A 27,989-nucleotide genomic window follows, 5' to 3' on the forward strand; every position below is an offset into this window, starting at 1 on the left:
AACCACGCAGAAGGCACTGGTTGCTAGGTGAGGTGTGGGAATGTAAGTGAGGTTAGTGCCACAGAGAAAGGTGCTGGGCCCAAGACAGAAGCCCAGCCCCCCCATGGAACTGTGTTTCCTAAGCTGTTCTTCAAAGGTCACAAGGAGGTTGCAGTTCCTTAATTGGAAAGGGTTTAGGGAGCCAACAAGTTAAGAAATTGAGAAGAATGGATTCAGTGATGTTAAGTAGACTTTTAAAAAGATTGTTGGGTGTGATGGCACAAAACTGTAATCCCAGCACTTGGGAGGCTGAGGCAGGAGGAGCCAAAGTTTCTTATCAATGTGTTTTCACAAAGCAAACAAAAAAACAGGGGATGTAGCTCAGTGGTAGAGTGCTTACAGTAGCAGGCACAGGCCCTGGGTTTGATCCCCACCACTGCAAACAAACAAAAGAAACTTCAGGATTTATCAGAGTCTTCATGTGCTCACCTGCATGTGATGTGTAGGCCAAGGTGGAATATAAATACCGCATCTCTCGATCTGACCGCATTCTGTGGACCACCATTGGGAAGCACTGGTATACCATGAGGGCTACGGTATAAAGTGTCTCTGTTTTTACAGTTTTTATAAACAGCTCTATGAGTTGGGCAGGAGTTTTCTCCCCATCTTAGGCATAGGGGCACCGAGGCCCAGAGGGGTCACATAATATATATTTGGTAAGGCTTGTACTCAAGCCCAAGTCTCTGCCAGCAAGCCAGAGTAGGGGCCTGAAGCCTGGGCTATCCTTGTGAGAACTTCACCAGGATAGGAGGAAGACTGAAGGACAGTGGGGTTTCCTGACAGCTTTTGGGTTTAGTTCTGTGAATTATTTTTCTCCCATCACTAAATCCAGAGACACCATCCCAGACACACGTGTCCACACATACACATATGTGCACATAGACATGCACACACATACTGGCATGAGGAAGGAAAACATGATTCCCAAAGCCCATGCGTAGAACATTTTTGGTTTGGCTGCTATTTTGGGTCTCCTGGGGGGTTTCTTGATCACTCAAGAAAATGATAGCCTGTTCTTTTTGGGGTGTTAGTGTGGCCTGTTAGACTCTTACAGTCAGTGAGTGACCTGAAGTTTCAACAGTCACAGTAATGTGGGAGAGGGCCAAAGATACTGAAGGGAGGGGATGGGGCAGAATCCCATGGAACCCAATTTTACTGAGGCCTTGGGGCCCTGCTGAGTCAGAGGTTTCTACAAAAACTGAAAAATAGTTCCCAGAACATTGATTCCATTCTTGGGGGGCAGGAAAGAAAGGAGCTATGGAGGCCACCCCAGGTGGGGTAGGATGGAAGATGAGGAGCTGCTGAAGCAGAACAGGCCCCCAGGGCCTTTTCCTGTCTGTGGAAGCTACTCTCCACCCCTGCCCCCGGGGAAAGTAGTTACTACTATTTGTCTTTTTCTTCAAACTCACATCCGGTGTAGAATTGGTCAGGTTGGAGCAGGGGAACCCCAGAGTTCTGCTTGCTGGCAGGGCTGGGTTGCTGGGGTTTGTTCATGTAAAAAACCCATCAAAAAACAAAACCCAAAACCACTTTATTATGAAAACTTTATAAAACATTAAAAAAAGAGAGAGAATTACATTTGAATGTATCATCAAATGTAATCAGTGGTTATGAACTTATGAACAATCTTGTTTGAGCTACACCTCAGCCCATCCCCCCACAATTTCAGTAAGTATTTATAAGATAAGAATGCTTTAGAAAAAATATAACCACCATACCATTATTATCCCCCCAAAATTCAGCAATTACATGTATGAAAATATCATAATGAAACTCATTTTATAGAATAAAAAAATTAAAACAAAAAAACAATAGCAGTTAAACTTTACAGTTTATTTGCTAGAGTCAGGATTCAGACAAAGCCACACATTGCATTTTGTTGTTACATTTGCCCTCCACCCCCAATATTTTATTAGGAAAGTTTCAACAACAACAAAAAAAAGTTTGCACTTAGCACCTACATATGCTTTTCCTCCCCAGCCTGGATTCAGTCTTTATAACCTGTACCTCCTTTGTCATGTCTCTGACCCTCTTGAGTCTCTTCATCCATAGTCACACCATCTTTCTGTTTTTTTAGCTGAATGATTTTTTTTTAAACTGCAGATGTTTTGAATGTTGCTGTTTAAGTTGAAAAGGGTATGTGAGGCAGGTGGACTCCCTTGGGTGCAGTTGGAAGGGCCCAGACTCTGCAGACCTACGAGGGGAGTAGCTGCAGAGACCACTGCTTCTGTTGAATCTGATGGGGAAGGGCATGGTTTGATCCTCTACCCGGCTGGCTGAACTCATGTTTCCTACTGGGCTGTGAAATGAGAAGTATTGTCTTCCAAATGTGGTCTTGGTGGAAGGCAGATGGCCTCAAGTGGGTCTCTGTGTTCCTGTACCCTGAGAGGCCTGAGAACAGTAGGAGGAAAGTGGCTGCGGAGGCCTTCAGAACAGTCAGTTGAGGAGACCTGGTGGCTACTAAGTTGGGCCTCCTTTGGCCTCTGCTAAGGGCAGGGACTGTGCTGTGCTGTGCTGTGCTGCCAGAGTTTCTCATAGCTTCCAGTGCATTAGTAAGGCTTCCTCATGCTTCTGAGCCAGAGAACTGGAGCACCTGACCCAGCCCCAGACAGGGGAGTAAGTAGGTTTGTAGGTTTGGGACAACAGGATGCTAAACAACTTGCTTGGTCTTTTGGAGGACAGGGATGACTATCCACCTGGACTCTTTTCTTAAAAACTGAAAATTCAGATGGGGTGGGGCAGGGAGGAGAGTTGAGCAAAGGAAGAAGAGAAAGTGAATTTCTGACACCTACTATCCCTAACCATGAAACAAATAGACTGAGCAGAGAAACAACAGGGAGGGTGCCTGGAGTGTTAGTAAACACATTGTCTGGGGTTTGGGGTGTAACTCAGTGGCAGAGCTCTTACCTGCCATGCTGAGGCCCTGGGTTCAACCCCCAGCACATCCTCACGCCCAAAAAATGTCTGAAACTCACAGGTACATAAAAGTGAAAAACAGCTCTTATCCTTACCCAGGGATTTACTATTAGCTTTCAACTTACTCTGTCCAGATAGTAGAGTGTACTTTTAAATTACCAGACCTCTGTGTAACAGATTATTTTTTTGGTTGTGTTATTATTATTGGTTGTGACCCTAACAGTTAAGCTAATCTTTATTATCTTTTACAAAATGGGGATAATGTCTGCTTTTTAAGGCTGTGCAGGTTGTATAAGCCTGGCATTTAGTAAGTCCTCAACAAATATTAGTGCTCCTTTTGTAGTCAAAGTTACTCTTAGAGTTTAGAGAAGTGCTTCTCAAGTGATCTGTGATGAGGGATCAGCTTTGTTTAAATTCCAAGTCTGTTGTGCACTGATGCTTTCATAAAATACAGTATAAATGAAGTGCTAGAGACATGAAAGAACCTGGTGTGATGCATGCCTCTATTCCTAGCACTAGGGAGGCTGGGGCAGGAGGATCACTGAATGGTCTGGGTTATGTTGTGAGAACTTGCACAAAACAAAGCAAAACAAAAAACAGAGAGGGGCAGAGAGAGGGAGGAGAGAATGAGTGGAAGGAGGAGGAGAGGGCAATGAAAGAAAATACACAAAGCACTTGGAAACCAGTCTAGCCCATTCCACAGTGGGTAGCAGGGGTTCAGAGGACAGTCCCATTATTTTGAGGAATGGGTGTGTTCTGGGAGGGAAATTGGCTTCTCTTGTCATGAAAGGCACCCAGCCAAAAGGCTATGGAGAACTCTGGGTTAGGCAGGTGGGTGGCAGAGGCACCAGAATGGATAGCAGGGTGGTGTGGTGTGATGGTCAGGCTATAGAGCAGGTGCAGAAGCCACAGGGGCAAAGAGGTGGGCCCACCAGGAGGAGGTGTGGTCAGCTTCTCTAGGAGCGAGCGCCCAGCCCTCCCCCAGGTTTTACACATGCAATGCAGTTTAGAGGGTTAGAGCAACTTGCACAGAGGCACACAGTTCAGGATGCCATATGGGACGGGTCCAGGCATTGACTGCTAGGCAGCCTAGTTGCTCCTCCAGGCTAATTTGGAAATGAAAAAGATTGCCTTCTTGTCCTGGGTTAACTTAAGTTTGAGTTTTGACTTGGTAAGATGTTCACATGGTTCACACGTTTCATAGATACTAAAAAAGTGGAAAATGAAAAGCTTTGCTCTGTCTCCTTCCTGCTCCCCATCATCCAGCAAGATTTTCAGCAGTGTGTGCATATCCCCGGTCACATACTTCCATGCGTGAACACGCAGTGGCCAATAACAGGCACTGTGTGCACTCTGCTTTCTTATCAATTTGTCTTCCACTTTATTCCATAGCAGCACATACAGTGTCCTCATTGCTTTTTATGGCTGCCTGGTGTCCCTTTTTATGGATGTACCATACATTAATTAGCCTCCTATTGATGGACATAATGGCTATCTCCTTTTTTGCTAATGTAAATAATGCTGCAGGAATTAATCCTTTTTTTGGGGTGGGGAGTCAGTACTAGGGTTTGAACTCAGGGCCTGATGCTTGCTAGGCAGGCACTCTACCACTTGAGCCATTCTGCCAGCCCAGGGATTATTTTATACACAGGTCATCTTACACATGTACACTGGCATCTGTAGGAGTGGAATTTCTGGGTCAATGAAGATATGCAAAGATAATTATGATCTATATTGCCAAATAGCCTTTTTTTTTTCATTTTTCTTTTATTATTCATATGTGCATACAAGGCTTGGTTCATTTCTCCCCCCTGCCCCCACCCCCTCCCTTACCACCCACTCCGCCCCCTCCCTCCCATCCCCCCCAATACCCAGCAGAAACTATTTCCAAATAGCCCTTTATAGAGGTTCCATCAACTTATCCTCCATCAGCAATGGGTGATAGTTTGAACCAGATACTTTGGTGTACCTTTCCTCAAAATGTTAATTTTAAAAATCATGAGGTAGGTAGCAAAGGATCTTATAAGAGGCATTCTCAGAGCAAAACCATCCCAGGATTGCATGGTTGGGATTCTGGGTTTAGGCTGCTCTGTGCAGGGAGTCTCCTGAGGGGAGGGAGGTTCCTCTTTGGAGATGTGCAATTTTGGACTAGTGACCTTGAGACTGGAGCAAACAGGTGATCCTAAGAGTGAGGAAGGAGTAGCACCCCTGGGTAGTCTGGGGACAGGCTCCTAGCAGAAAGAGCAGACATTCCTAAAGATACTGTTGGATTGACACAGAACTACCTGAGTCTTATGGCTTCCTCTCAGAGAGTTGCGAGGATCTGATAAACTGGACAGGTATTTATTAGGCTCTTGCCTTGAGTTGTAGCCCTGGTCCTTGCCTGAGGCTCTGGGGCAGAGTAATAAGCACAGCCACCTGAGGCTCTCATGAAACTGCACTTGACCTCAAACCCTATATACCAAACACCTGCCCAAGTCATCTTTGCCATATATAGCAGGAATATATGTTTTCAGTGTGGTAGGGGGAGGCAATAAATCAAACATTGTAAAACCACCTGTCAGGGGCAAGGTATGCAGAGGAGCTACTATATGTTGTGCTCGTGCAAATACTAAACGTGTGCAAGGATTTGCCTTGCTACACAAGTAAGTGTGCATCCCACCTTCACTCTTTGCTCTGCACGTTAGGTTTATCACCCTAAAATACCTTAAAATGTAGCAAACCAATTACGGTTACACAGAAATTAGGAGCATGTGAAAGTGCATTAGTAAGCCACCTCATCTAGTTTTCCTCTTCAGTCATTTGGGGAGACTACTTTCTTGGTTTTAGAACTTGTTACCCACAGCAGGGTATAGATAACACAAATTCTGGGAATTTGTCTGGAAATGCTGCTTTCCCAACTACTGAACTACAGCAGAAAATAAACCCAAAGGGGCACTTGGTACTATGACCATGGTAGAATGCTTATGTGTCTTTTCTAAAAGCTGTTTAAGTTTATGGAAAGTGTGTCTGTTTTTTCAGACCTCCGTTCATGTGTTGGGGATGGGGACAGGATTCAGGGATTTATACCATCTTCCCATCTGCTTTGTTCAAGGGATTATGACTCTGTCCCCCTCTGATTCCTGCCTTGTTTTTCAGATGACTTTGGGAAATTATTGCTGGCAGAGGCCCTCCTGGAGCAATGTTTGAAGGAGAACCACGCCAAAATAAAGGACTCCATCCCTTTGCTGGAAAAGAACGAACATAGGATAAATGAAGCCAAAAATTATCTGAGCACTATCCTTAACCAAGGGAAGCTGCCGGTAAGTTGTCAGTGACAAGTCCAGGACCTCCTCTCCTCTCTGGCCTCCCATCTGCTGTCCAGACTTCCTTGATCATTTGGTCACCTGAGTAACAAGTCTGTTTTAAGTATTGGCCTCTTGTTCAGTACAGTAACTACCAGCCAAAAAAAAAAGGCTGGTGGAGTGACTCAATTGGTGAACGCCTAGCAAATGTGAGGCCCTGAGTTCAAATCCCAGTACTGCCAAAAAAAAAAAAGAGGAGTAGGGGCATAACTCAAGTGGTAGAGCATTTGTCTTGCATATACAAGACCTGAGGTCAGTCCCCAGTACTACAAAAGCAGAAATTGCAACAAAAAAGAGCATGACCTTTATGTGGATTATATGTTCAAATGATAATCTTTTGCATATATTGGGTTAAAGATATTATTAAAATTAATTTCTCCTTTTTAAGTGATTGGAAAATTTTATTAGAAATTTTAAAATGACCCATGAGGACCCTCACTTGTGACTAAAGTTATATTTCTATTGGCCACGCTTGGCTGGTGTAATATGTACCTGGAGTCTTTGGACTCTTTATGGGGTTCTCAAGGAAGTAAGACCTCGGTGGGCCTATGATGTGTTTGGAAGCAAGCAAACATGCAGAGTTGACTCAAACACAAGAGTTCCAGAATAGGGCAAGCCAGTTTAAGTCCATGTGCATTTATTGAGTGCTTGCTGTATGCAAGGCATGAAGGGAGGTTGAGGGGAAGTATAGTCACAACTTTCTTCAGACCTATGCTGTTCAAAGTACATCTACCCATCAGCAATGTGGGTATCAAGTCAATTCTAAGCAAGTTACCTAGAAAGGCAAAATGTAAATCAAACCAGTACTTAAACAAGATCCTCCATGACTCATGTATCAGAGTTTGAGACTATAGATTAACGTGTACCCTGAGCTGTAATATAGGTATCGGTATGTTATTAGAAACTCAAAGAAGAAAAGTCTTTCAAGAGCTGTTCTAAATATATTTACTTCCTTAAGCATTTCCTGCCACCTGTTCTGTGCAAGGAATCATGTTATGCTGAGGGTACTCTAGATGGACTTAGCATGGACTCTGCTCTCAAGGAGGTTGCAGGTTTGTGGGGATGATAAGACCTGTGGGCAAATAAATAGCATTTGTCCCAGGTAGACTGTGATTACATGCTGCAGAAGTGGTACGTGCGAGGCGAGTCTGAGGGGATACTTTCCTGGAAGAGGCAGAGAGCATACTAGGGGTGATAGTAGAGAATTGGGCTCTTTATAAGGCTGCATCTGGAAGAGGGGGCAGTATGGGCTACAGAGATAGGGCTGGGCATTTCAGGCCAAGGAAGTGATAATATGTAATTGAAGGTTTCTTTTGTTAAAGAATCTCCTTAAAGTCTGTCAGTTTAGCAAAAGCCAAGAGGAAAGGGAAGTAATTAGATTGTAAAGGTATATTGGGGCCAAAGAATAGGTACTGGAACACTGTGAGCAGTGAGGGTAGGGGTACAGGGAGAGGGAAACACGTGCTGAACGTTTGAGGTTTCTGCTTCTATTTTAGCAGTGGGAGGACATAGTTTGGTTAAAATAGCTGCTTGAAACTGAGCCTGTTCCTTGACCTCAGGGCCATTCTAGTTCCTCATCTGCCTATCAGAAGGGTTAGCTTTGATTGGTGGATCCAAGCTTCTCCCACCAAGATTTTTTCATTTTAGTAGACTCCATTAAATTTGTTCTTAAATATGATTCAGGCCTATTGTGAAAATGCAGTCAATAAACAAGTAATTTGAATGATAAAGGTCCTTGAATGTGTCCAAACTTCATTTGTATTGACTGACTGGTATCCACATATGTTGTACAAACTGTTCACTACATCCCATTTATTTAATACAGATTTTACTGTTTTTTATTCAACAGAGACACAGGTACCAATAGTATGGAGAAATTCAGTTATCTAGGCCAAAACCAAAAACGTGCTAATTAGGGAAAATGAAATGTTAAAATTAGTCAGTGGGGCTTTCTCTTACTTCTAGAGGTCAGAGTGTAGCTGGGGGGTCTCTCTTGACAGCAGGTGCAATCTCAGCTGGATTCCCCTGCATCCCAAGTAGCTCTGATGGGTGGGGAGGAGAGGTGGCCCTGAGGTATCTCCTTGGGTTATTTGAAACCCTGGACTCTGGGTAGTCTCTAAGATCCTGCCCCACCAAGTTCTGTGGAGGTTGGGGAAAATAAGCCCCTTGTCCTAATTTCTGTTATCCATTGAGTGCCACTCCAGGAATTGCAACATCCCATTATGGGCTCCCAGTGACCTCTTGCAATGGTATTGCCTTTAGTCCCACATCTGAGACCCAGATCACTACCAGGGGCAGTGATCACTTAGCCAAGGACCACAATAGCAGATACAGAACTTGAACCCAAGCTCACTGTCTCTGTATCACAAGCTCTAATGCTCTGCTTCTTCTTGGAGCTGTCTCCCAATGTACTGGAATAAAAATAAAATAACTGAAGACTTGGATTAATTTAAGGATATGCTGGCACTTCTGCTCTTATAAATCATACTTTATGGTGAAGTATTTCCTTATCTGTTCTTTCCTCCTACTGGGTATCTCCATGAGATCATTGTTCCCTCTGTATGGAGAGGGACCAATGAGGCACAAATAGGATAGGCAACTGAGGATCCACCCAGCAAGGGGACTCTTTGCTCTCCAAGACTTTTTTTTCATGGTACTGGGGTTTGAACTTGGCCTACACCTTGAGCCACTCCGCCAGTCCTTTTTTGTGTTGGGCTTTTTCAACCTAGGGTCCCCCGAACTATTTGCCCAGGGCTGTCTTCAAACTGAGATCCTCCTGATCTCTGCCTCCTGAGTAGCTAGGATTACAGACGTGAGCTACCAGGGCCTGCCCCTCACCACCCCCATCCCCAGACTTGTTGCAGAGCATCCTTCCACTGGACCAGTGTTTGTGGTTCCCTGACTGTTGGATTGACAGACCAAGAACATTCCAGATTTAATGTTGAGAAGTGAGGGCATTAGAAAAGCAAAATACAACAGCAAAACTGTACGATATCATTGCTCCGTTAAAGACATCTTAACACCTAAGGCAAGATGGATATATTTTCAGGACTAAGACGACTTTTAAAAATAGTATCCACTTAGCTTTATAAACATTCAGTGCATTGTTCTTAATTTTCCCCCAGCTTGGTGGAAGCTCTGTTGTAAGCTGTCATGGTCCACCAGGTGCCACCACTAACCACACCCCATCATTGTGCCCTGGAATGTGTCCTTCTGAGCCTTGCTGCCCTTTTCCCAAGTACAGTAGAAGTGGGTGATTATAATAATTACTCACACCCTGTATTTATCTAGAGCTTTCTCAGGAATAATGCAATGTTGTCTTCTGGACTTTGCTCTGTTAATGCCCTTAGCATCACTGAGATGGGAGGTGAGGAGGGGGTGTTATTATTTCTGTCTCCGGTAAGGAAAGCAGGGCTGAGCAGGGAGAAGGTGAGCCTGTGGCTTTAGACCGGTACACAGAGTGGCAGAATCATCACCCAGCTGGGAAGCACTATGGGCTGTGTCCCTCTGAGAATGTGTCATCTGTGGCTCTGACTCAGGAAGTGGGTGGCCTCTTTGGGGAAACTAGCAGATGTCGTTGTGAAATTCAGCCTTTGAGAGTTAATCAATAGTCAAGAGATAGGAGGACAGATGTACCTGGTAGAGGCATTGTAGCAGCTCAGCAGGAGGGAGTTCCCTGGTGGTCAAGGAGGCTTCCAGGAAGAGGTGGGCCTGAACAAGGCCCAAAGAGTGGAAGATGATCTGAACAGGTTGAGAGTAAGGGGACCAGAGTGAGAAAAGGCAACAGGAGGTTGTGTATTTATTCAAACCAGAGACTAGTAGGGAAAGAGAATTGACTTCCCCAGGGCTTGACTTTGCCTTGCTCTGTTTCTCTTAGTTGGCTTCTTAGAAGGGAATAAATGATGAGGAGTGGTGGACGCTCCCCCAGGGGTCACAGCTACTTCTGACTTTTACCTTCCCACAGGGAGATAGGGGAGTCCCTCCTTGCCTGTGATGGAGGCCAGGGTTGGGGACCAAAGCTGCATTTCCAGGGAGCTTTGTGGTTAGATTGGTGTCCCTGTAGCAGGGGCAATGGTTAGAGCCTGGTCTAAAAGGGTTGTGAGCCAGCTGAGCATAGGGATGGAGACAGGGGCTGCAGTAAATGGTCCCAAGAGGTAGGCATGCAACAGGGTCCATGTCTAGGGCCAGAGTTCAAGGTTGGGTTGGCTCACCCAGGGGCAGCTCAGCCTCCCTCAGTCAGCTGCACTGGGTACTCTGGCTGTGAACACAACCTGTGTTAGGTTGGGGGTGACCAGGGCAGACTAGACCTCCTGAGTTCCTAAGGAGGCTCCTGAGAGGCCCCTGAAGGGTGGAGACTTGGGCACAAGCAGCACTTGAGAAAGTAGGGGGAAAGAAAGCAGATTTGAATTCAGATACTTTCGGCCTCCTATGCTCTGCACTTTGCCTCACTTATAATAAGACGAAGACCTAGAGGGCTCTCCTGTCTTTTGTCCCCACTGCTGATATGGCTGTTCCTCCTCTCCATAGGTCCTGCTGCTGTGGGGGTAGACGTCAGCTTCTGGGTCCTCACAGGCTCTTTTTGAGGAATTTTACCTAATGTACACACACACAGACAGGACCTCATCCAAATTATGGTTTCAGGTCCCATAAAAATTAGCTCAATCCCTGCCTCTCCACTTGTTTTCAGAATAACTGCTGCAAGTGCCAGAGTCTTTGGAGGCTTCAGGAGAGGGAAAGCAGGGCTCTGTCTACAGTGGCCTGGAGTCTAGGCACACAGGCATGAAACAATTCGGAGCTTTATAAGCATTTCATTAAGTCCCACAATGTGGGCCCTAGATCCAGGGATGGAGAGAGGAGGGAAGGCGTTCTGGAGGAGAGGTGCTCTGAGCATCCTGTGGCTCAGTGGGAGTTGGGTCTTCCAGGGTACATGGGGGACTGGGGTGGAAGCTTTGGGGCAGGAGCCTGCTAATGGGTCCTTGTCCTTTCAGCCACAGTACATGTGTGAGGCCATGTTGATCCTGGGCAAGCTGCATTACGTGGAGGGATCCTACCGAGATGCCATCAGCATGTATGCCCGGGCTGGGATCGATGACATGTCCGTGGAGAACAAGCCCCTGTATCAGATGCGGCTGCTGGCAGAGGCATTTGTCATCAAAGGTAGCTGTGAGCACCGGCTTGGGTTCCCCCCACCACCATGACCAACTCATTCCACTTTGGCCCCCAAGCACCTGGAGCAGTAGACACAGCTGAGGGTGGGCCTACAGGCCAGTGTCAGATGCTTAACCCTGAGTAATGCCAGACACCTGTGCTCTACAGCAGCCTGGTGCCCAAGTGTGACATCAGTGGACTCAGGTTCTTAGCCTCGCTCTGTGGACAACCAGCTGTGTGCCCTTGGGCAAGTAGCCTCTCACCTTGTGTGGCCTCAAGTTTACTTATCTGTAAGACAGGGTTGTAATACCTTTCATCTCATGGTTCCCACGATAAAGAAGAGACAGCTGAGTTGCATAACCAGGTTGAAGAAACCTGGACAACCTTGTTGTCCAGCTGTCTCTAGTGACTGACTGGCTACACATTACAGCTCAGTACTGTACAGGAGTCGGCCATTCTTCAGGTATTGGGCACCTACTGTAAGTGGCCCAGGGAGGGACTGCTTAGATCCAGTGACAAGCACTTCTGCTGTGGAGGAGCTCCCAGCCTTCTCAGGGCAAGAGGCACTCTGGAGAGAACTCAGGGATAGAGGAATTTCGTGAGGGGGCACCGAAATGTTTAGTCAGAAATAATGCCACGGAATTGGCCCGCAAATGTGTTAAAAAGTTAGTAAAAGCCCTGCTCTGAGCTTTGTGTTTTTGGGCTTCTTCTTGCCTAGCTCCATAAACCCTAGAGTGGGCCTTGGTGGCATTGAAGTCCTGGGAGTCCCCCTGCCCAGACTGTTGCCAGGAATCCTGGATGTTTGATCATTTCCCTATTCCTGTAAAAGCAACTCCCAGGGAAAAGTCTAGAACAGCCACCTATGACCCTGTGAGGATTTGATGCTTGGCATTGGTAGAGTGTGTTACCATCTCTATTATAAATGGGAACATTTTCTTTTGTCTCATACCTGGGGAAACTGAGGCCCAGAGAGGAAAAAAAGGTTCCTTGCCCAGAGTTACCCAGATTTATGATGGAGCCTGGACTAGAACCTGCAGTCTGTGGTGCTGACCTTGGAGTATACACACCATCTCCCTGCCCCAACACACACACACATTTCTGTCTGCGTAGTCGGGAGACACTGTGACACCTGCGGAGGGTAAACCTTCCTTGACTGGCAGGAGGTGCTTTCCTGAGGGACGTTTGTCCTACCCTGGGTCCCTGAGTTCTTTTCTGGTTGTATTCATGCCATCCCAGGAAACCTGTGAGTGGGTCACTTGGGGGAAGACCCAGAACCAGCCTGTGGGAGGGCAGGTACCCACTCATGAGGGTCCAGCCTATGGGAGTCTTCTCCCTTTGCTCGCTCACCCCCTCTCTGCACCTCTGGCACAGGCCAGTCTTGGGGATGATCTTCCTTTGGCTTTTGGGTCTTTTGGGTCTCTTGGAAACAACTTCTACCCTGGATGCCCTGAGCCGAACACCCTCCCTTGGGTGTCCCTTTCAGTCCTTTCTCCTGTCAACCTGGCTCAGTACATATTGCTCCCTGTCTCCTGCTCTCTACTTTCTCCAGCATGCCTCCAGCTTCTTGGGGGAACACAGTCCTGGTGGTCAGAGGTCCTGCTAGGGAGGTAAGGAGCCGGCGCATGGGCTGCTGGGTTGTGTGTGGGCTGTGCTGGCTCCCCGTCCCTCAGTGACTGCATGTGGCCCCTTTGTCTGCCTCCTCTCTGTCCTCCCTGTCCTGTTGCAGTAACTGCACCTGCTGCTTGGCATGCCAAGGTTTGCTTGACCCTGCATGTGCTTGAGACCATGCACAAGGCTGCCAGGGTGTGCATGACGTTGACTCTTCTGGGTTTAGGCATCTGGTGGGTCTCTCCATGAAGAAGGGTGACAGCCACACCTGGAAGGAGGTGAGGGTGGCTGATCATTTGACTGGCTTTATGTGACAACATGAGGGATAGTGGCAACGGAAGGCCCCAAGCTCACAGAGTAATAATAGGCATTAGGTCCTCACGCAGGTCAGATATACCGTCACTGAGTCCCCAAGAGACCCCCAGAGTCAACGTTTTTATTCTGTGTTACAGATGAGGACCTAAGGTTGGAAGAAGTGGCTCCTTCCAGGTCTCACAGCAATTGCAGAGCCAGGATTTGAACTCAGGCAGGAGCTCATAGACATCTTATGATGTTGCTGCTCAGATTCTAGGAGGAAACTGAGGCTAAAGGAAGTAAAGCCACTTACCTGCACATCAGTTAGCTTGTGTTTGAACTAGAATCTTCCATGCCTGGGCAGCCTTCCTTTGTCTCTGTCCAACTGTCCAACTCCATAGGAGCCCCCCGACCCACTCTGAGCACATTTGGCCTGGCTGTTAAGCCTCAGCTTTTTTTTTTTTTTTTTTTTGTGGTACTGGCATTTGAACTCAGAGCCTACACCTTAAGCTATTCCATTAGCCCCTTTTTTTGTGATAGGTTTTTTCCAAGATAGGGTCTCGAGAACTGTTTGCCTGGGCTGGCTGCGAACTCCAATTTTCCTGATCTCTGCTTCCTGAGGATTACAGGCATGAGCCACCAGTGCCTGGCCAAGCCACAGCTTTAAGATCACTTTGTGTTGGGTTGCACTTGGTGCCACCCAGTGAGGCAGGGAGTTTGGGTCTCAGGCACAGGATGGAGGGAGAAGACAGGATCCATGTGTTACAGGAGAGTCTGAGTTGGCCAGGCTGGGAGGCTTAGTGGGACCCACATGGGCATCTCCAACTTGGAGCTGCTGTTCTTGTTCCAGGAGTCAGGAGCAGCCTCTGGGTCTCTCCACCCTATCCTCAAAAGACATGAAAATACACTCAGCTCATCCTTTTTCCCTTTCAGAGCAAATGGACTTGGCAGTGTGTCCCTTTGAGCATCCCTCAAGAGGACATGGCCGCCCTCTGGAGTGGGGATTGATGTGCACCTGCACATCAGAATGAAAGGTGCTGTCTGATTCTCAGGGAGGTGCAGATGCTCACTGCTGACTCCACGGGGAACTGGGGAGAAGAGGGCAGTTGTAGCATTTGAGTTTCTCTTGTTCAGAGAGTAGCATACATGATGCACACATGTGTGTAATAAAGCAGAAGAGTGTATGATAGGGAAGTGGGGAGTACATGACCCTCCAACTTCTCTAAAGGGAGAAGAGTTACTGTCCATGTCAAGTTTGTTCAGAAATAATAGAGGGCTGGAGGTGTAGCTTAAGCGGTAGAGAACCTGCTCTGCATGCATGAAAACTTGAGTTCAAACTCCAATACTGTCAAAAAAAAAAAAAAAAAAAAAGACAAACCACATTTCCCCCACTAAAATAGAAGAACAAAATACCTTCATGAAAAGACCTGTCGGCACTCTTTGTCCTCAGATTTTAGCCATCACTGTACTCAGACTGACTAGATTCTACCAGGAGTAGGCTGGATTTTAGGGCTTCTTAGTAGCATCTGGAAGAGGGATGGGCTCTGGATTCAGAAGAAGCATGGCCTCTTCCCAGGTGCTGCTCCAGTGCCTCCTGGCTGCAGAGGCACCTGTGCTAAATTGTTGCTCAGTGATAGGTCCATCCTGCTGCCACCAGCTCCCAGGTCACCTGTGGTCCTTGGGCAGAGCTAAGGTCCTCTGCTGCAGGTCAGCATGCCCCAGATAGTCCTTTATTACCCAAGGACCAATTTCCAGAGCCCCTTGGTATAACTCATGCTTGTTGGCATTCCTAGAAATATGTGGTACTGACCCTTCCCCTCTGGGCATCTAATGTGTATGTAGGAGAAAGGGGAAAAAGGGGGCAGATTATTCCATATGTAACCCTTGGAGCTTGTTAGAAATGTAGACTGTCAGGCCCTTCAACCTGATGAATTAGAGCTGCCCCTTAATGCCATTAGATGACGTATGTGCACACTGTTTAATATATAGTTGTCTGATGGGTTAACCTTTGTCCCTACTCTGAGATAGGAGATGGTGGTTACACCCTTTTATAGATAAGATACTGAGGCTCACCTCAGCTCATCACATGTAGCCTATAAGTAGCATTGGTGGCTAGATGGATGTCTTCCTGCCTGTGCAGAGGAGCTCACCAGAGGAGGATGGGAATTGAGTACAGTTTCCTCCCAGATGGGTATGTGCAAATAAAGACCTCCTCCTCTCCAGACTTTTTCAGCCCTAGGTAGAGTAGGAGTCATAGTGCTGGTGAAGGCCTGTACCACTTCATCAGGGTCTGCTTTTCCAGGGGTAGTGGTGTTGGTAGGTGAGTTATTCAGAAAATCTCCTTTTGTATTTTATCCCAGTATCAGCCATCTTGGTCCTGAGTGGAAGCCTGCTCCCCTCCTACTGCATTCCTCAGGAACTGCTATCATCCTGAGGTGATTTCATCAGACCAGTGTCCCCCCAACTAAGCATGTCAGACCAGAGTAATGCCCTAGGAAGTGTTCCTGGACTGTTCTGGGTGCAGGTGACAGACATATATATTCTGTATGGAACAACTCCACTACCATCCTGGTGTGTTTGGGCAAGAAACATCTTCGGTTTTCTCTGTATTAAAAAATAGTCTAGAATACTTTGTTTTCAGGGTTCTTCCAGGAAGGTCTGACTTCCCTGGCACCACTTTTATGAAGCTCTTGGCAGAGCCCTGTGCACTTGGTTCCAAGTGTTCATGGCTAGCAGCCCTGTCTTCCACCCAACTCTGTGACAGCTGGTCATTTCTTCTGCACCTCTCAACTATGGGTGCACTATATGTCCACACACAAAGCCCAGTATCATGTATGAAGTTCTGTCCCTTCACTTTGTCTTGAGCCATTGTCCTTGCCAATCATAGCCTTTTTTCTTTGCTCTGAACATGGATGAGGCCTAAGATTTCCCTCTTTTTTTTTGGCAGTACTGGGGTTGAACTCAGGGCCTTGTGCTTGGTAGGCAGGTGCTCTACCACTTGAGCCACTCCTCTAGCCCTTTTTGCATTGGTTATTTTTGAGCTAGAGTCTCACCTTATGCCGGGATCAGCCTGGACCATGGTCTTCCTATTTATGTTTCCCTGTGTTCCTGGAATGACAGGCATAAGCCACCATGTCCAGCTATTGGTTGAGATGGGGTCTTGTGAACTTTTTGCCCTGGCTGGCTTCAAACTGTGGTTCTTCTGATTTCTACTTCCTGAGTAGCTAAGATTATAGGCTTGAGCCACTGCACCTGGCCCAACATTCCCTTTGGACACAGTTCAGATGCTCCCTGCACTAGGAGCCCCCCTTGGTTGTTCCACCTACGGCATCTCCTCCTCCAAGCTAACTTGGACCCTGGTAGAGTGGACATGTCCCCTTCCTCACCAGTCAGGTTAGTGGCTCAGTAAGTTCCACAAGAGTGGCCTCTTGTTTTGACTCTAAAGGTCACTGACCCAGCTCTCATGGAACAAGTACCAGTTGCAGCAGTCAATAAGCAGGCACCTGCTAGTGATGCCAGGATGAACAGCTGTGTTCCTTCCCTAGAGGGAGCTGGGCAGACAGGGGAACAAAGCCCGTCTTGCGCAATGGCTCTTGGAGAAGCAGCTTTCCAGGAGGAGGAGCAAAGCCTGCAGTAGCTATCAGCAGAGCTGGTGTGGCACAAGTTTCCTGGAGCCATTCTTTCCTATCCAATCTCTGAATCAGTTGATAGGTCTTAGCATCAGTGAAGTCTGCTGTTTGAAAAAAGTAGGAAGCACAGACATACTGGAGATAACTGGTCTACAGCTTATTATCATGGCCTGCTGGAGCAGGACAGTGGATTTTCTGCATGGCTGTGCTGTCTTGGCCACTTGGCTGCCTTCAGCCCTGTTCCATAGAGGCTCTGCCTTGGCTCTTGGTCTTTTGTCTACTTGAGAGGGAAATTTGTGAAGAGTCCCCTCTGGGTTGCTGTTGTGGGCAGTCCCTCTCCTAGTGGGAGTAGAACACTGGAGATGACTTATGAGCTGAGCAATTGGAGACCTTGTTTGCAACTTTTGGGTCTGTCTGGTTTACAGTTTCCTAGAACTGCTAGTAATAGGACTTTGGCAATTGGTATCCCATGGATGAAGAACCAGAGCCAATGACTGTTTCTCAAAGTCCTTGAATCTAGGTCCAGGCCCCAAGGAGTGTGCCTTCAGCAGCAGGCCTTGGAACTCCTCTCAAATCCCATCCCTCAGTGGGTAGGAGTAGGCTGGGCTGGAAGGCACATTCCCCGTGACCCCAAGCTGCATCTTGTCTCCCCAGCCACAGCAGGGGTTCCTTGTGAGGGCTTGGGGAGGTGGTCAACCTTCCCTAGGCCCAGTCTGGTCTCCCTGTCTGCCCAGGCACTGCCTTCAGCAGGGGCAGAGAACTTCATGCTGTGATGACCTGACTTGACTCAACAGTTGTCTAGGATTTTTGTCCAGAGGGTGCCTTAGCAGAGCCTTGTTCAGAGGGGCTGTCAGGAGTGAAGCTTGCAAGGCTTGCTGTAGTTGACTTTGCCGTGGCCCCAGGAAGTGTCCACCAGAGGCTAACATCCTGAGATATCCTACCACATGCCCCAGGCCTCACGTCCAGATGACAGAGGCTGCATTTTAGCTCATGGTGTTGTGGCTGTATGTTTATATTTCAGTTTCTCAGCTGGGAGATGGCACCATCCCGCCTGCTCCTCCCTGACTTCAGCTCAGCCAAGCCTGTATTTCAAGAATTGTTCCCTCTGACACCATGGTTCTGGGGATCAGTTTCTGTGTAACTAGATTTAGGGTTATAAAAACAGAAATGCAACTCCAACCAGCTGGAAAAGTAACCACAAAAATGGAGGGACTGAGTATTTATGGGCCCATGTAACTAGAAAGTCCTTGGGGATGGAATGGCATCAGGCATAGCTGGACCCAGGAACTCAGTGTGTGGAGGTCATTTTCAGTAGCTCTAGGGTTACTACTCCTCACAGAACAGCACTCACAACCTCACAAGCAGAGAGAGTCTGGGAAAGGTTCTCATTGGCCTGTCTTGGTTTCATGCTCACCCTGGAGCCCATTATGGTGACCAGCAACTAGGATGCTGGGTTGATGCCAGGGGTGGGATTCTCCATCTGAATTTTAGGGCCTGGGTTGTAGAAATGGCTTCTCAAAGGGAATCAGGGCATTGTTTCCAAAGGCATGGAGCAGAGCCCTGGTGCTCAAGCCAAAACAACTCCCCTCAGGTTATGCCAGGACTGGTAGGGTCAGGGCATGAGCCCAGCTCACTGTCTCCAGCTTTTGGGATTATACACTGAGCCACTCTGACAGAGAGGGAGGTAACCGAGACCCAGTCGGTTGTAGAGCCTTCTGTGGTGAGCTGGTAGAGCAGCCTAAACCTCAGGGTGAATTTTGGACAGCTGAGTGGGAGAGGGAAGTCTTGTTTGGTAGGTGGAAAGGAATGACATCTTCTTGGAGCTTAGAGGTGAGTGGGGTGGATGGGAAATGTGGATGAGGACCAAGTGGGTCATATGAGAGGGCATTGGGAGCTGAGAGCCTGTCAGGCAGGCTCAGGGATCTTGGCTGGTATTCTAGAGCATTGGTCTTGGGTTGCCCCACCATGAGGTGTCACAAAACTTGTCTTCCCCTTAAATTGAGCTAATCTGGTGGTCAACACATCATGTAGGTCAATCTTCTGTAGGACCTTTGACTGAGAGGCCTGGGCCCTAGACCTAGGGTGAAGTTTCTATGAGTCCAGTGTATCACATTATCCTCTTTTCTATGGGTCTGAGCCCCCAACGGATAGTCCCCAGCTTTGACTGGCCCCAGTATGCTTCAAGGCCAGCTCTCTCAACATCTTGGGCCTGAGCTGGTTGCACTCCAGAAAGCTGCCATCGTTTTCTGGAGGGCTCTTCTGTGTGAGCTGGTCTCCTTCCTTTTCCTTAGGCGTGTCCCTGGCACTAGCTCAGTGTGCTAACAACATGGAGCATGACTCCACTTGTCCTCCTTAACCCTTTCAGACCTTAGCCATTTTGGGATCCACTGATGGGCTGTGGGCCTCTTTAGGACCAGCCCTTCCCAGGGTTTCAGCCTAGCTGACCCTGTTTCTCCTCTTACACCCCAGTGCCAGCCAGGGAGACTGTAGTCATGCTCTGTGCAAGCTAGCCGACTGGCTGTGAAGGAACGTGATCCCTCTGAACCTGGTTCACTTAAGTACTGAAGCAAGATGCCAGACTGGAGCTGCTGTGGACAGGAAAATGTAAATTACACTCAGCAGCTGTGAGGATTGTGGTGGCAAGTTTCTTCTCACCTCTCAAGGTTTTTGTTGTGATGGTAGTGTCTGTTCTCTTTTGGCCAATGCCACCAAACAACCAGGGTATTCTCTTCTCACTTGGGATTTTATGACATATTAAAATTTTTTTTTAAATAAAAGAAAGAACACCAGGCTGCTCCCAGAGCAGGGTATGGTGGCATATTTTGGTTTTGTTTAGCCCTGGTATGGTAGGAATGAGCTGTTGGTTTTGGCCTCCTTCTTGAGGCGTAGGCTATCTGTCATGTGGGAAAGGAGTGCACCCTGTGTACTGCTTCCCTGGCCCCAGCTTGTGGTCCCTGGGGGGAGGAGAGGCTGGCTTCCACCTGGAGAGGAAGGTATGGCTACCACAGTGGGGAAATCTCTGAGAGACTAGGTGTGTTCATTGTACATTCACCAGGCCTTCATTAAGTGCCTTCTGGGACTGAGAGATGTCAAATAGGACAAGATGCATCTTCTGTGGCTGGACAGTGGGGCATGATGGTAAACTAAGAGTCACAGTAGGGAGGCCATGGGCTGCTCATGCAAAACGGGGTACGTCCCCTGTGTCTTGCCCTGGTAGGCCTTTCCTTTATCCTTGGAGGCTACCCCTGAAAGTATTGCAGGGAAATGGAGTGTGGATAGGACTTAGGAGATGCATTTGAGAAGTCAGCACCCACACTTGAACCTATCCCCCAGAAGGATGACAGCTATAACTCAGCCATCAGACATTCTATAACAGGTGAGAGGGCCTGAGATTTGTGATTAATTAACTCAAATGAAATATTATAAAAAGAATGATGCTCCAAGAAACACTTTCCAGTGAGGCTCACCATGACCTCTTGGGAAGCAGTTTAATCCTTCTCCAGAACTACAGATGAGAGCTCTAACTTAGGGAGAAGAGATTCATTCCAAGACCCTTTAGCTAAAAGTGACAGCCAGGTGCTGGTGGCTCACACCGGTAATCCTAGCTTCTTGGGAGGCTGAGATCTGGAGGATCGTGGTTGGAGGCCAGCCTGGACGAATAGTTCTCAAGACCTCATCTCCAAAATAACCAGAGAAAAATGGTCTGGAAATGTGGCTCAAGTGACAAAGTGCCTACTTAATGGTAAGAAGGCATGCTTTAGTGAGCTCAATCCCCAGCATGAAAGTATAAATATAAATACACACACGCATATACATAATAACAATTTTAGCAGTTCAGTACTGTTAAGACGTTATACAACAGTCTATAGAACTCTTCATCTTGCAAAATAAACTCTGTACCCCTTCTTTTCAGGAACCTACATTCAATTCTTTTGGGTCTGTTCATAGAGCTAGAATGCCTGGATCATATAATTCTACTTTTTTTTTGGTTGTCCTGGGGCTTGAACTTGGGATCTCATGCTTGCTAGGCAGGTGTGCTACTGCTTAAGCCATTATCCCCAGCCATTTTTGTCTTTTGATAAATGGTCTTACTGTGTTGCCCAGACTGGTGTCTAAGGCCTGCCCTTTGGAGCCTTGAAGCCTTGGGCCCTGAATACAGAAGTACAAACTTAGAGCTTCCTCTGCTTCAAGGCCTCAAGGGCGGGTCTTTAGGCAGGGCGGTAGCCTGGGATGTGATGAGTCACCTTCCAGTGAAGATTCTGGGACCCAGCCTGGGGCTGGGTGGGGAACTGGGCCTGGATCAGTTTGCCTCCAAATGAAAAGTGCAGAGTTTATGAAAAAGAAGCAAACTTTCTCTTGAAAGAAGCCTTCCCTGGGCTTGCTGAGCTGGGGCTTTGAACAGAGAAGTGCCATCTGCCAGTGGGAATCAGGAAGCAGTGCCTGGTACTTCCTGGCAGCATCTGGTTTCCTGCCCACCCACAGGGCTTGCCATGGCTACTCAGGGGGTCTGGCTCAGGAGCAGTGTGTCTCCATCTTGGACCTGCTATGCTATAGTTTGGCCACTTGAGCAGAAGTGCTTAGGGGAAAAATCCCAAGGTTGGGTAGGTTTCTGGGTTTTTTGTCTTGTTTTGTTTCATTTTTGAGACAGAGTTGTAACTCACAATGTAGCCCAGGTTGACCCCCACTTCCCCATTTTCCTGCCTTGGCCTCCTGAGTACTGTGATTATAAGCATACACCACCATGCCTGGCTTTGGGTGGGTTTCAGAACAGATGTTGTAGACAGGAAAATGGGCCTTCATAGTAGTCAGAGAACTAATCTAAGATAAAGATGCCTCTTTTACTGAGCAGAACTGGGTATCTGGCCTGTGACCCTTGCCAGCTCTGGGAACCTTTTTGGTCTTAGGCAGACAGGACCACCACAGTGAATGTATCTACCTGACTTTGCTCTTTTCTTACTTTGGATCGTAGCTGCTTCCTTTATTTTCAGATAGTGAGATATGTACAAATGTCAAGTATATAATTTCATGATTTGGACTAGTGTAAATACCTACATAATCAGAAATAGAACACTTCTGTTTCCTAATAAGAAATAGAACATTTCTATCACCCCAGAAAGTTCTCTGGGACCCCTTTCTGACAGATCCCCACCACCACAACTCCAGGTGACCACTGATTCTTTTCCATTAATGTAAGTTAATTTGCCTTTTTTCCAATTATCTTGTAAGTGAAATCATACTGCATGCACTTTCTGATGTTTTGCTTTTGCACAGTATAACTTGTGAAAAATTCATGGTGTGTGTATATAAGGCATACTTATCTATTGCTTTAAATATTCTGATTTTTATACAAATTGTCCAAGAACTGTTTTTTTTTAAATCGAGAGGGCAGAACCCCACTGGGATCTATGCTCAGCATGTCTGTGTTTGCCCATTTATCTGTTCATCCATACACAGACTTCCTAAATGCCAGGCTTTGAGCTATCACTGGGCTGGAAAGATCAGTCAGAATGGGAAATGGATGACAACATAGGAAGAAGGCACATGTATAGGAGATACAGGAGCTAGAGTTATAGCTCAGTGATAAGGTGCTTGCCTAGCATGTGCCAGGCCTTGGATTCCATCCCCAGCACTGTCCCCACCAAAAAAAAAAAATTTGACAGGGGCAGGTGTCAGTGTCTCACACCTGTAATCCTAGCTACCCAAGAGGCAGAAATCAGGAGGATCAAGGTTTGAAGGTAGCCAGGGAAAATAGCTCACAAGACCCTATCTTGAGAATACCCAACACACACACACACAAAACCCAAAACAAAACAGGACTGGCAAAGTGGCTTAAGTTGTAGAGAGTCTTCCCTGAGTTCAAAAAAAAAAAAAAAAATGGACAGGAACTGTTGCTAACAATTACCGGGCCAGAGGTAGGGAAGCTTAGCCATCTGGGAGGGTTGCAGAGGGAAGTGGTTTTGCTTTGAGCTTTTTAGAAGGATGGGCTTTGAGTTCTTGGAGAAGCATGGTGGGAAGTGCCCACTGGGATTGAAAGGACCAGTTGAAGCACAGGGAAGGTGGAGGCCCACCCTGAATTCACCATCTTGCAGGGACCAGCCCATGGGAGATTTGGGCCAGCAGCTTGACTCAGAGGTGGAGCGGGAGGGAACGCAGCTGCAGCATATCCCTCTGGGGACCACAGGGCCTCTGTTAAAGCAGACCCACTCTGACTCTTGAAATCAGCTGTGTCCTGCCACCTGCAGTTGGTCTCCTGGGCTAGGCCTCTGGACAGTTTGTGTGCTTGTCTCACCTTCCTGCAGGGTGGACAAGTCGCATGTCTGGGAGGAGGGACTGGGTCAGTCCCAGAAGAGAGCATTGGGCCTGGCTCCTTCTTTTTTCCTCCTCCCTCTTGCCTTCTGGAGTGAAGAACTTTCTTCTAGTCATGAGTCATCTGACAGAAGATACACTGACAGTGACCCAGGTTGACTGGGCCCTTGTGTTGAGCAATGGCCTTCACATTCTGTGCCTGCCTTCCCCTAGGCCGAGGTGCCCCGACTTTTGGACCTTGTCATCCACCAGCCTGACAGAGGGCAAGGTCACTGAATTTGTATGTTGAAATCTAGCCAAGAAAAACAATACTGATTCCTTGTGTTTGCAGAGCACTTTGTACTTTGTCAGCTGAGGCTTATGTTTTCACTGAACCAGGCACTGCTTGCCTGGTACCTTCTGTGTGCCAGGTGAGAGAAAGATGAACATCACCAGGCTAATGCTTTGAAGGCACCTACAATCTGGTTGGGAAACATGTGAACAAAAAAGGGTAAGAAACAGTGAGACAGGAACATGGAAAGTTTAGACCAGGACTCACAGGAGGGAAAGGTTGGCTATCCCAGAGCCAGTCAGGAAGGACTTCACAGAAGAAGTGACTCAGTGGGTCAAAGTGAGCAGTTGTTTTGGGTGGACTTGGTGAGGTGTATGGGGATGCATCCTAGGCAGGAGGAGCTACTTGAGCATGTCAGGAAGGCAGCCCCCAACCCAGCAGTTGGGAGTGGAACTTGAGTGTGAATGTGGCAGTAGGGTGAGAAAAGAGGGTGGTTGGGTAACAGGGATGGGTCTTGGAGGGCCTGGTCTGGGACGTCAGGAGTTTGACTGTAATCCTCTAGCAATAAGGACCTCTGAAGGGTTTAGAAAAGTCCCTTTGGAAGGAGTGTACAGAATGAGTTGGGCTGGAACTAGACTAGTCAGGAAGCCAGTGGAGTTAGCACTTGAGAGGCCTGGCCTGAATTAGGCAGAAGGAGAATGGTAAGGGGAGACTTTAATATAATGATTCAGTCATTGGCTGGATGTTGGGGCTTACTGGGTAGGAAATTGTTGAGGAATGTGTTCATATCCATTCCTCAGCATTTGCTACTTGTAAGGTAGTGTATGGAGCACACAGATGAGAGACACGTGGTTTCTGCCCCTTGATGGTCCTAAAGGCAGCATTCTCTAGTCAGGTCTATGTTAGCAGAAACATGATTCAGACCAACTTAGACAAAAGAAAAAAAAAAGAATGGTAAGTATGTATATGAGTGTTACTGGCTCATACAGTGGAAAGTTTGGGGGAGTAGAACTTTAGGTAAGAGCTGCATCTAGGTGCTCAGTGTCTTTAGAAAGCTTTTCCATTATGTTTCATCTTTACTCTGTGTGGACTTCTCTTCTTCTCTATAAGTTTAAAATGGTTTTTCCTTTCTTTGTTTCTTACAGGTTGGCTTGTTGCCTTTTATTGCCTTGGAACTATATTTTATTATTGTTGTTTTAGGGGTACATTGTGACATTTACAAAAGTTCTTAGAATATATCATAGTTGAATTTACCCACTCCATCATTCTCCTTTATCCATCCCACCCCCTATTTTATTAATTTAAAAAGCAGTTTTTAAAATTGTGGTTAAAAAAAGTCCACATAACGTAAAGTTTATCATTTTATTCATTTTGAAGTGTATAGTTCATAATGCAGAAATTTTAAAGCAACAGAGGCTAACAGGAGAAGGACTAGGAACTAGAGAAAAGGTTAGTTTGAGAAGAATCAATTTAGAAAGTAACACATATGTACATGGAAGCAATACTAGGAATCTCCCTCTATAGCTACCCTTCCCTCAACTAGCAAAAGCACCTGGTCCTCCTTATTAATGTTTATACTCTCTCTTCAACAAAATTAGAGATAAGGGCAAAACAGTATCTGCTTGGAAGCGAGGGGTTGGGGGTGAGAGGGAGGGGGCGCGGAGACGAGGGAGAGTAATGACCCAATCATTGTATGCACATATGAATAAAGGAAATAAAAAAGATAATAAAGTATATAGTTCAGTAGTTGTCTGTGTTCACAGTGTATAGATATCATATTAAGGCCGACTTTCTCTAACATTTTTAGACTGATCTCTGGCACCAGCTTAACAACTCTAATAGAAACAGTAGCAATTTTTACACTGGTTCTTATCCACCCAGGTCAGGCCATGTGCTCACCCTAAGCTGGTCACTGTGTCCCTCATGATCAGCTGAGAGTGCAGGAGTGCTGGTCAGAGGGAAAGCCAGGTGCCAAAAACAGTAGGAGTCCACTATAGGCAGACAGGATGAGAGTACAGATCAGTTACAGAGACAGTTTGGCTTCATGGAAAGGGCACATACAGGATGCTTGGAATTTGATCTCCTGCTGTGGTGTGAGGCTAGGGGTTGTGGCAGCCCAGAAAGACTCCCCTTGGCCCATGCAGAACTCCAGCTGTGGGGAGAGAACAGCTGGCCACAGTCAAGTGGAGAAGCACCTGGAGGCTAGATAACTTCTTCTAACAACTAAAAGGAGGAGCAGGAATGGCTTGGGGTAGCTAGTCTGCCAGAATGGGCAGGAATTAGACTGGAGGTGACGGTGATTTCCCATGCAGGGCCTGGGTGGCTTCTTTGGGCCCATTGCTCCCAGCCGCGGCTAATACCACTGTTGCTTTAGCTTCTCCCTCTGCTCCACAGACTTCAGCCTCCCACCTGCTGCTCCAGAGCATACGTCCCCTCAGATGCACCTACCCTAAGCCCATGGGAAGAGCCTGGAGTCAGGGCGACCTGAGTAGGGCAGGTCTGAGGTACTCTCTTCCTCCCACAGGCCTCTCTCTGGAACGCCTGCCCAACTCCATTGCCTCCCGCTGCCGCCTGACTGAGCGGGAGGAGGAAGTAGTCGCCTGCTTCGAGAGGGCCTCCTGGGTGGCTCAGGTATTCTTGCAGGAACTGGAGAAGGTGAGCTGGGGGTGGTACACTGTGCATTGGCTGTTCCCCATGGAGCAGATATATCTTCAGCTTGCACTAAGCCCATAGATCTCCCTTGTGCAAATTAGGAAAAGACACCAACCTCCCTGACTCCCAAGATGCTTCATTGATTGGAAAACTCATGCACAACACTGATTCTGCTAGAATGAGAGTCTGCCACCAGAAAATAGTCTTAATAAATAAATATGTCCATGTCATATGTGAGGGACCAGGAACACTGTGATAAACTGATCTTGTAAGCTGAATGTGACAACCCTGTTTGTGCCTGTTAACTTGTTCCCTGGGAAGGAGAAATTCTATTTCCCTGCCTGTTGGATGAGGCTTAGAGGGGACACATCACTTGCTTACCACTCTCCCATGGCAGGGCTGGAGTCAGGCTGGTTCTTTCAGTGAGACATCCATCCTGCTCTCAGGTGCCCCAGAAGCACTTTGCTGGACTCCCGGCGGTGGGGGGATCTTGAAACCCATTCTCCAAACCTTTCAGAAGCTGTCAAGGAACTGGCCAGGGGGGCTCTGACAGGTGTCAGTCCCCCTCAGCTCCAGTTCCCCCATGGTGGGCTAGCTTTAATTGTCTGTAGAGCATTGGTTCCACATGCTGGCAGTGTGTTGGGTGGAGAACACTGGCTTTTCGCTTCTGAGGGGCTCTAGTTTCCTGGAGGAGAGATAGACACCTGTGTTCAGTAGAGACCCTGCTAACATTTATTGAATACATACTTCTGAGTCAGGTTCTACTCTAAGGACTTCACATGTATTCTGCAGTGTAGCCTTCACACCAACTGGATGAAGTAGGTGCTTCTGCTGGTCCCGTTTTACAGATGACCAAAGCCAAGCCTGGAGAGGAGCTGAACAGCTTTCCAAGTTCAGTCAACAGTGGCATTGGCAGCAATGCTAGGGCTTGTGGTTCTGATATTCATGAGAGACATTTGATGGATGGGTCTGTAGTAGAGTAGGTCATGGTTGGTGTCCTGAGGGAGGAGGTGGTTGTGAACTGAGAAAGGTAGAGTCCAGGAAATCCCTAGGCCTCCAAAGAGATGGCATCACCTGTTTTGGTGATGGGCCATCCACTCAGGCCAGTCATGTCCCATAGAGCAGGGCCTCTCAACATTAGTACTGTTGAATCTGGATCATTCTTTGCTCCGGAGGCTGCCCCATGTATTGTAGGATGTTACTAGAATCTGTGACTTCTACCACTGGGTGTCAGGAGCAACCCCCTTCCCACTTGTGACAACCAAAAATATCTCTGGAGACTGACAAATGTCCTCTGAGGACCAAATCAACCCGCTTTGGAGTTACTGTTCTGGAGTCCCTCTGTTTGATCAGGAAGAAGGGAGGCATGATTAAAAGTATAGGAGTCAAATATGGAGGCCACTTGGAGACTTGCTTGGATTGACCTCCACCAAGGCCACTAGATTACTGCTACACAGCAATGTTTTGGGGGCTCTTTATACTTGAATTGCATTTGTCTTGAAGGAAGCTTCCATGAAAAAGATGAAGTCTCGCACTCAGCTGGAAGCCTAGACTTTGGACTTTTAAGAAGAATCAAGGGCTGGAGGTATGGCTCAAGTGGTAGAGCCTAGCAAGTACAGGCCCTTAGTTCAAACCCCTCCACACAAATAAAACAAACAGAAAACCAAGTAGGGCTGAATCATTGCCTGATGACAACTGGCAGGCAGATGGCCCCAATAGCTGGCATCTCAAGTTAAGGGAGGACAGGCTGTAGACTTCCGTGCTTCTCAGAAGTGCTGGGTG

The 27,989-nt window shown here is 47.3% G+C and overlaps 1 protein-coding gene across 2 annotated transcripts in view; it reads left to right on the plus strand.

Moving 5' to 3' along the window:
* The window catches only part of Ttc7a (tetratricopeptide repeat domain 7A), a 117,489-nt gene that overhangs the window by 1,855 nt on the left and 87,645 nt on the right, over window positions 1-27,989 (plus strand). Inside the window, exons 2-4 of one of the 2 annotated variants that reach the window (XM_020179287.2) lie at window positions 6,094-6,257; window positions 11,288-11,456; window positions 26,080-26,210. In XM_020179287.2, the coding sequence (XP_020034876.2) occupies window positions 6,094-6,257; window positions 11,288-11,456; window positions 26,080-26,210 (464 nt within the window). The other variant, XM_074049632.1, reaches the window with a different exon arrangement.

The sequence above is a fragment of the Castor canadensis genome, chromosome 12, assembly GCF_047511655.1.
Source record: "Castor canadensis chromosome 12, mCasCan1.hap1v2, whole genome shotgun sequence".
NCBI lineage: Eukaryota > Metazoa > Chordata > Mammalia > Rodentia > Castoridae > Castor > Castor canadensis.